Raw genomic sequence first — 10,000 nt, forward strand, 5'->3', positions numbered from 1 at the left:
GAACTAGTTGTTTGGTTTTTCTAGGGGCGAATTTTACAAAGGGCATTTGAAAAACCTTGATTAGCTGCCGGTCATTTAGACACCTCGGTCACCAAGACTCTTCAAGAAAAATACATTTTATTAAACGTACCATCTCTGGTCTTGTAAACGCACTGAACTGCCTTTGTGTACCACTTGACCTCTCGCTCGACTCTGAGATAAAAATGTTTTAAAAATATCTATATATATATATATATATATATATATATATATATATATATATGACAATTTTACATAGCAAATACAATCATTTGATCGTGTAGATAGCACGAAAATAATTGTTGACAATTCGCAATTTAGTTTAGCCTTTGGACAGCAGAGAGAAAGCAGAAACAAAGCGACTTTGCCTGGTCATTCTCCAATGGCGCGCACTAAGAAGCAGAAATTTGCCACATTTTATGTGACGAGTCGTCTACACGAGCAATTTTTCGTATTGGACAATTTTTATTTGTCACATGTATAAACGCCAGTTTTTCAGCAAGCACACTTGCCACTTAAAAATTGGCCAAATGTCCTCGTCTACACGACCAAATAAAAATCGTCACATAGAAATTGCTCGTGTAGACAAGGCTTAAGATATCTTGAATGCAACGTTTCAGCTCTATTTAGTACTGTCACAATTGCTTACATGTTTGACCCGGGATTTAGTGCCAACTTGACGTATTTAATCCCTGACTCTCTTGCCAAACCAGTCATAACGCGGGGTTGTCCATGTCTCTAAACAAGATTTACATTAGTGATTATCAATTATTCTCAACTGAATATCATCACTGCAACATGAGTTAGAGGCAACATATCTTTGCACTGCGCATATAAGATCTGCGCATTTTATGAACGCTACTTTAATAGTGACAAAAAGAGAGCCTGAAAAAATTAGACTAATAAAAAAGTCAAAGATAAAGGTAAAGGTCCTCAATTTACAAGGGCAAAACGTCATCACTGCAACATGAGTTAGAGGCAACATATCTTTGCACTGCGCATATAAGATCTGCGCATTTTATGAACGCTACTTTAATAGTGATAAAAAGAGAGCCTGAAAAAATTAGACTAATAAAAAAGTCAAAGATAAAGGTAAAGGTCCTCAATTTACAAGGGCAAAACGTCATCACTGCAACATGAGTTAGAGGCAACATATCTTTGCACTGCGCATATAAGATCTGCGCATTTTATGAACGCTACTTTAATAGTGACAAAAAGAGAGCCTGAAAAAATTAGACTAATAAAAAAGTCAAAGATAAAGGTAAAGGTCCTCAATTTACAAGGGCAAAACGTCATCACTGCAACATGAGTTAGAGGCAACATATCTTTGCACTGCGCATATAAGATCTGCGCATTTTATGAACGCTACTTTAATAGTGACAAAAAGAGAGCCTGAAAAAATTAGACTAATAAAAAAGTCAAAGATAAAGGTAAAGGTCCTCAATTTACAAGGGCAAAACGTCATCACTGCAACATGAGTTAGAGGCAACATATCTTTGCACTGCGCATATAAGATCTGTGCATTTTATGAACGCTACTTTAATAGTGACAAAAAGAGAGCCTGAAAAAATTAGACTAATAAAAAAGTCAAAGATAAAGGTAAAGGTCCTCAATTTACAAGGGCAAAACGTGCCGGTGAACTAGTGTTACTGTATGTGGCCCTCGGTGCATACCCTATACTCCCCTACCTCCGTCAATGCGCCGTTTTACGAGTATTCAAAGAAACAGCTACAAGGATCAGAGGAAAGTTAAACAGACGTCGATAAAATGAGCCGGGGATCGAACTGGTGACCTCCAGCTTAGAAGGTCGCGTACTAGCTGACTGATCTCTACCCATGACATATGTGTCAATTGACCCCATGACATCTGCGACATCTATGTAGTGTTCTACCAACCTTGCTATCATGCTAACAAGAATTAAGTCGACATAAGAAACAAGATCCGAAGTGGCACCACCTTACCTATTTCGTCTTGCTGAAAATTGTCACAGCAACTACCTCCTTTGCGCCAGAAACCAAAACGTTGCGAAAAAAGACACTTTTAAATGGTTCAACTTTCGTAAAATGAAATAGGGTGCGTTTAAGTCCTAAATCTACCCTATTTTTAGCCACATTTTTTTTTAATGTAATCATGTTTTAGATTGTACATAGTTATGTTTTATTCGACTTAATTTGTATTACTTCATTCTGTATGCTAAAGTAGCGTTCACAACTGTGGCGATCTTCGACCTAAAAATATACATCATTACCTAGTCTTTACTAAGAGAAGGAAGGAAGGAAGGAAGGAAGGAAAAATGGAAGGAAGGAAGAGAGGAAGGAATGAAGGAAGGGAGGGAGGGAGGAAGGAAGGAAATGTGATTGATTGAACTCTCCCTCGCAAAATAAAGTTCTATTTATAACTCTCCCTCGAAAAATAAAGTACTATTTATGAATCACATATGAGAGAGCCCTCAAAACACGGCACAATCTTCCCATAATCCTCATCATAATCGTCATTAACCTTAACATACTTTTCATTATCATCATCACCATCACTCCCATATCCCCAATCAAGAGGATCAGTACCTACATCGATATCATTTGTGCTGTGGAACCACCTCTTTCGCCCTTCCAGGAAAATGACCACCGCGAACCTTATCACGATAAAAAGGAGGCACAAGTTCGTTGTGAGTGTAGGTAAAAGCACGAGCAAGATGCCATTTTTCTGAAAATAATGCAAACAAGAACAACTTCAGTCTTCTGTTGGGGTTGTTTAAGCTTCCTTAGGTCCCTACTACCTATGAAGCATGGTTCTCACTTGTGAGGAAAGCACAAGATTGAGCAGCATACGCAAACTCGGCAGCGTCTTCAGCGTTAATCATACCAAGTCTTTTAAGAAGCGACGATGGCGACGGAAACGACAACGCCATAAAGCAATAATACCACTGGCAGATGACCGAGGAAAAGTAATTAAAAATTACACGAAACTTACCTGGAAGTTGAAGTTTGATTGGGATTGTACCAATACACCAAGAACAAGGAGTTACGCGAGAAAGCATATCAGTGTGTCCATCAGCAAGATGAACACCATCATGAAGCTAGTGCGTGTATCCTCAAGGGATAGGCACGTGACTCCTTGTTCCTGGTAACTTAGCAGAATCCCAATCATTCATTAACTTCCAGGTAAGCTTTGATAAATCTTTGCTTCTTCTTCGTTAACATGCACTGCGGAGTCACGTGGGCCTTCAAAGTATCTGATGGACACACTCTGAGCATAACACAACTATAATGTCAAGTAATTCAATGAAAAAAAACTTTAACATGTTATATCTCATCAGCACAATTTTATTGCGCACAAATACTGTACATTTTTTAGGTCTCGTTTAGCACACTTAAAGGAAAAACTGTTTCAGCTGTAATAATCTGTTTATCATAATATTTTGGAAAAGTGCACCCTGACTCCCAACTTGCTGTTCTCTACGATGTGAGTTAAGTACATAAAAAGGAGTCCATCTGCAACTTGTGGAGATATCTGCCCTAAACAACTCCCCACTCTTGAAGGGAAGCATCTGATTGGTGGACAATTACTGGAATGCCATGGGAGATGGGACAAATGGCTGAATATGTGTCACACACCAATGAACGGTAATTATCAAGAACAGTAGAGGCTAAGTAGTCCTCCTTATTTGTCTGAAGTATTTGACACTTGTGGGAGTTCTAACGATCTCCAAAACAGTGGTCCATACTACCCAGCAGAACAAAACTAGAAACTATAACGCCAATTAGTTCTTAAAGTGCTCTGGTTGTACCTTCTGGGTGACTGACACAAAATGCTTAAATTTCTGTGCTTTGGTGTTTGTCAGTTTGACTTCCATGTTTATCGAGTTGATCAAGAAACATAGAAAAGTAGATTCTTTTGAGTTCTTTTCATGTACAACAAAACCTAGTCAACTGTGGCACAGAGTCTGATTTCGTTCGCAGCCTGCATATGTGTTACCTTTCAGCTAAGAATCATCAATAAATGCTGATGACAAGTACCCAAACTGCAGAGTACTTGCTGAGTTGAATAGACAGGTTTAAGGATTTTGGTAAATATCCTGGGGGCACTTGAAAGATCATTTGGCAAACTCGTGTACTGAAACAATTTGCATTGCTTTATAAATTTCAGGGGTTTTTTTGGCAATGGGGATGGAATAGTACGCATCTCTCAAATTAACTGAAGCCATCACACTGCCCGGGGTGACAAGCGTAATTGCTGTTTCCAGAGTTTCCATTTTAAAATGGTAGTAGGGTAGGAAGGCATTCAGCTCTTTTAAATTTAGTATAAGTCGGCATCCACCGGCCAGCCCATTCTCCTTTTTCATGTTGAGAAAATATAATTACTCCCTCCTCCAAATGTTTATTTATGTCGATGTAAATGACCTCAGTTTCTTGGGGATCAGACATCATTCCTTGGGAGGGATAGTTCTGTGTTGGGACCATGTCATCAGTAAATGTTTTTTCTTCATTAACCAACACATGTTTCAGCCTTTCTGCTTCAATAGGTTGTGATTTTAAGACATTCCTCCATACATCATTAGGGGGTAACATTAGGGGGTAACATGTGTCTGGTTCACTGCATCCCTTGTGCCCTTCCCTCTCCCTTTTCCTTTTGATTGTTTTGAGAGGAGCGCCTCGGCTACTTTAATTACTTAAACGCCTTGTGTGGGAACGTCTGTTGCTTTTATAGCCAAAATCCTTGCTCATGGTGCCCGTGCGTTGATTAGCGTTGTAGCCACTTCTGCATGGTCGGGATTTTTTGCAGGTGCCAAGTTTCCTACTTACCCGATTAGTTTTTTCCATCTCGTTTAGCTGTTTTGACAGCTCGTCACCAAACAGGAGGTAGTGCAGCCCAGTGGTTAGGACGCGTGCCTTGAGATCGGGAGTTCCCGGGTTCAATTTGAGACTCGTTTTAACCACTCGTTGAATTTGTTCCGGGCAGCCCCTGGTTCAACTTCTCAGTCACACTTGTACATAGCCAACTGGTTTGCCTCCGGCCAGTTGCGATTTTTAACAGCTGTTGTTGTTGTGCTCTGTCGTTTCGTTGATTGTTTCATTGGCCCCGAAAAGCCCCTCGGGGAGTGTTCAATTAAGAAGTGTAGTGTAGTGTAGTGTAGTGTACAATAGGAACGGTACTTGACCACAGATGCTTGTTATCTTGGTTAAGATCCCCGAGTCGTCTAATGACTTCCCGTCTTCTCATATTTAGGTCGCAGTTGGCATTAGCCCATAAAGCAAAGGAGTCAGTGGCCTGTTTTACAAGAACAGATATGTCTAACGCTCTGGGATCCACGTGTTCATGGGCCTTCAACGAGTCTCGATGATTAAGACTAGTGGAATAATGTTCTTAATTATTGATGTTTGCACCTTTTGCATTCTTTTACATCGTTGGAAAGTGTTTCAGGCTAGAGCTGGTCCCAAATAAGCGCTTTAACCTTGGTGGACAAAATGGCCTTGTAGCGCCGTATGAACGGATGTAAAATCTATTGTCTTAACGTCTTAATTGTAAGTTGTTACTTGCAAATTTATTCATAAAAACAGTGTAAGTTCCGGTCCATGTGTAATTGTTAGTCTTGCCAGAAGCAGTTGACGTGTCGTTTTTGCGAACAGGATAACATCGGACTCGATGAAATTTAGAACTTTTTACCACAGTTTTGTAAGTATTCGTCTCGTTCGTTTGTATATTTCCAGCCTCAAAATTTATGTAAACTTCATTTGTAACTTTGTAAATTTTATTTAACCTTTCACTTGAATCGTATATGATCTGGTAACAACGAATTCAAGCTGTGGTGTGGCGAATAGTCTTTTTATATTTAACTGTGGCGGCTACGGCCGTCCACATTCATTCAAAAAACTGTTTGGAAGTTTTGAGCGTCAGTAATTATTACGGCCGCATGTCTTTCCAAGATCAGGAAGGTGTAAGTCCACAGGATGGCGTCTATCGCCGCGAATTAATGCAGAAATTGAAAACTTAGCGGTCAGGCTACAAGGGACACGTAACCCGAATTGAAAGAGAGATCGAGATCTCGATGACTGCCGGAGAATTTGAAGCTGTGCGTGGTAAGCTGGCTAATTTGGAATCGGCATTTATTAACTTTGGACGATCGCATGATGTTTACCTTCGTCGCCTGGACGACCCAGAAGAAATTTTTCAAGAAACAACGGGGTTTGATGATCAGCGTGATGCCCATCATGTCTTCGTTCGGCGTGCATGGGAGTGGCTTGATAGCTCACAGGTGTTGCCTCGTGTAGATACATGTGATTCGGCTAGCCAGCGAGGTTCCCATCTTACTGTTCCAAAAGTTTCATCAAATTCTGTTTCCAAAGCAAGCACTCGTCTAACGGTACTAAGTTGAGGTTGCAGCAACTGAAGAAAAAGTTCGAATTACAGCAAAGACGTGAAACGGTAATGCGTGAAGAAGAGTTGTTGGAAGTTAGAAGTACAATCGAGCAAGCTCGCCTGAGAGTACAAATTTTAGAAGAAGAAGGTCAATCCGAAGAATGTTTGGATGGCAGTTATGGGGCCTCCCCGAGCAACTAGTGTTCCAGAAATGAAGAGATACGATCAAAGAACTGGTGTATTTTCGAATGTTGAGTCTGGATTAACGCCTGAAATAAAAAGGAATATGCCTTCTCGGCCATCTAGAGACGACACATACGCGAGTGCGGATCTCGACCCTACCACGTCTCGCCACGTTGACACGGGTGCAGGTCTCGATCCTGCCTCGTCTCGCCGCGTTGACACACATTCAGGTCTCGAACCTGCGATGTCCCGCCACATTCACGTACGTTCTGACTTTGATCTTGAGCCTAGAATGGTCAGCGACACGCCAAGCGGGCATCGCGATTACGATTGTGTTACACCCAGATTGAAAAGAGAACCCACGCATGATGAACTGATGTAGGTGCTGGGTACTCTCCATATCAAGGAAATCTGGAGCGGCTGCTGCACCAACAGCAACAGATGATAGGTCTCCAACAACAGATCTTCCAAAGTGTGGCCTCGACGATTAAACAGGGGTTTTCCTTACCAAAGCCTGACATAAGCAAGTTCGATGGTAACCCGCTGGATTATTGGAATTTTGTTTGCTCCTTTGATAATGGTATCGCTAAAAATGCGTCGGATGATAGTGAAAGGCTGTCGTACCTGTTACAGTATTGCACGGGAGCGGCAAGAGACGCGATCAAAAGTTGTTTTAGCCCTGGACTCCGCCGTTGGTTATCAAACAGCTAGGACATTACTGGAAGAGCGATTTAGGCATCCATATAAGATCGCTGCCGCTCACCTTAATAGGATAACTCGTGGCGCACCTTTAAAGCCTTATGACCAGCGCGGATTACTCACATTCGCAGACCAGTTAAGAGATTGCCAAAATGTTCTGGAGTCGATTGGATATATGGATGAGATTAACAGTGCTGATAACTTGAGGAATGTGATAGAGAGACTTCCATTTCACCTTAAGGTCAAGTGGTTGGAGGTGGCGAACCGTTTGAGAGGGAATGGGCTGCGCCCAAGAATCCATCATATCTCGGAGTTTGTTTCTAAGAGAGCTCGTGTGGTAAATGATCCTGTTTTTGGCAACGTCGTAACTTGCGACAGAGGCAAGTTCAAGAAGTTAAGCAATCCTAACCAATCAAGAGGCTTTTCATCTCAAGCTAAAGTTGTTCTTTCCGGAGAAAGACGTGGTTGGCGGAATGATAGTCCTGGAGTGAATCAAAGTAGTTATTATAACCTTGGAAAATACCTTTTGTGTAATGGCTTACACCAACTGTGGAACTGTGAAGAATTTAAGCGAAAACCCTACGCTGAACGTGTCAAGACATTACGTGAACACAAACTTTGTGACAACTGTTTTAAAGTAGGACACACAGCCAGGGGATGTTTGCAGAGGAGTGCCTGTTATATTGAGGGATGTAACAAGAAGCATATGACTGTGATTCACCCACCCCAGCCATTGTTACCGGACCGCATTTACACCGACCGCTCCTGTGAAGTTGAACCATCCTCATGTCGCCCTAATCACAGTTATGCAGCTAGGTGTTCAGCAGGTTCCAATAGAGATGGTGCTACCCAAGGTCACATAATTGAGGCAGATGTAAATACCAGTAGAAACTTTTCAACTCAGAGTCACGCAATTGGGGCCGGCGCAAGTTACCATGGAAATCGCAACCAAACAACTATCACAAGGATATGTCTGAGAATCGTTCCCGTCAGGGTGCATGACAACGATTCTGGTCGGATGTTAGAAACGTACGCACTACTGGACAACGGTTCAGATGTATCTCTTTGTGATGCTGAGTTGGTGAAGGAGCTTGATCTTCAGGGTGAACGACGTGACTTCCTCTTAACAACCCAAGAGAAAAAGGACAGTGCCAAGTCCGGCTTAGAGCTTAAGTTAACCCTTAGTTCCTTGGATGGTACTTCCTCTTTGGAAATACCAAGGGTGTGGACAGTAGCTCGTTTAAATGTTTTACGTCGCAGCATTCCGCGTGCCGAAGATGTCCAAGGCTGGTCTCATCTTAGTGACATTGAGCTTCCAGAGATTCAAAATAAGGACGTTAGAGTGCTTATCGGGTGCAACGTCCCTGAAGCCTCCTTGTCAGATGTATCTCTTTGTGATGCTGAGTTGGTGAAGGAGCTTGATCTTCAGGGTGAACGACGTGACTTCCTCTTAACAACCCAAGAGAAAAAGGACAGTGCCAAGTCCGGCTTAGAGCTTAAGTTAACCCTTAGTTCCTTGGATGGTACTTCCTCTTTGGAAATACCAAGGGTGTGGACAGTAGCTCGTTTAAATGTTTTACGTCGCAGCATTCCGCGTGCCGAAGATGTCCAAGGCTGGTCTCATCTTAGTGACATTGAGCTTCCAGAGATTCAAAATAAGGACGTTAGAGTGCTTATCGGGTGCAACGTCCCTGAAGCCTTCTGGGTGATGGAAGAAAGAAGGGGAAAGAGTGGTGAACCAGTTGCTGTTCGATCACTACTCGGTTGGACTTTGATGGGTCCCACTGAAAACCATCAAGACGACTCTAGTTTCAGCGTGAACTTTGTACGTCTAGAGGATGGTAGAGACAGTCGAGATGAAGCCTTGTTGAGCCAAGTTGAAAAGTTTTGGAAACGGACTTTGTTGACACACTGAGCAGTACTAAAGTGGCCATGTCGGTGGAAGACGAAAAGGCACTAAAGTTAATGGAAGATTCAGTGGTGAAAGTTTCTGGCGATTATCAAATTGCTCTCCCTTGGAGATTCCAGCCACTCTATCTTCCAAACAATCGAATTGCTGCGGAACAAAGGCTTCAGTTATTGAGAAACAAGTTCCTACGCGATGGAGAATTTTTTCCGAAAATACAAAGACACAGTTAATGACTACATCGCTAAAGGTTACGCACACCGAGTACCGGTCGAACAACTTGACGCTATTGACAAACCTCTGTGGTATTTGCCTCATCATGCAGTTTGCCATCCACGTAAACTCGATAAGTTAAGAGTAGTCTTTGACTGCGCTGCTAAATTCAGGGGGACGTCCTTGAACGATCAGCTGATGCATGGCCCTGACCTCACGAACAACTTGTTTGGTGTTCTCAATAGATTTCGACAAGAGGCAATCGCTCTTGTTTCGGACATTGAAGGCATGTTCCATCAAGTAAAGGTTGACCCGAAGGATTATGATGCACTACGCTTCTTGTGGTGGCAAGATGGCGATTTGACACAGCAGCCAGTTGAATATAGAATGGTAGTACACCTATTTGGAAGCACGTCTTCGCCTAGCTGTGCAAGCTTTTGTCTAAAGAAAACTGCTTTGGATAATGAGGGTGGTTTTGGACATCACGTGATTGACACTGTACTCAAGAATTTCTACGTGGATGACTGCCTTAAAGCGGTTTCTTCGAAGGCTGTTGCTGTGCAGTTAAGGATTGATCTTTGCCATCTGTTATCTCGAGGTGGTTTTCGACTAACCAAGTGGTTA

General features: G+C 42.2%; 1 protein-coding gene across 4 annotated transcripts in view; it reads right to left on the reverse strand.

Moving 5' to 3' along the window:
- LOC138033801 (stimulated by retinoic acid gene 6 protein-like) overlaps positions 1 to 10,000 on the reverse strand; it is a 108,216-nt gene that overhangs the window by 53,721 nt on the left and 44,495 nt on the right. For all 4 annotated transcript variants that reach the window (XM_068881638.1, XM_068881636.1, XM_068881639.1 and 1 more), the window contains 3 exons: positions 2,587 to 2,721; positions 668 to 756; positions 131 to 192 (listed from right to left, as the gene is read on the reverse strand). In XM_068881638.1, coding sequence (XP_068737739.1) covers positions 131 to 192; positions 668 to 756; positions 2,587 to 2,721 — 286 coding nt within the window. The remainder of the gene's footprint in view (positions 1 to 130; positions 193 to 667; positions 757 to 2,586; positions 2,722 to 10,000) is intronic.

This window comes from Montipora capricornis, chromosome 14 (genome assembly GCF_036669925.1).
Source record: "Montipora capricornis isolate CH-2021 chromosome 14, ASM3666992v2, whole genome shotgun sequence".
NCBI lineage: Eukaryota > Metazoa > Cnidaria > Anthozoa > Scleractinia > Acroporidae > Montipora > Montipora capricornis.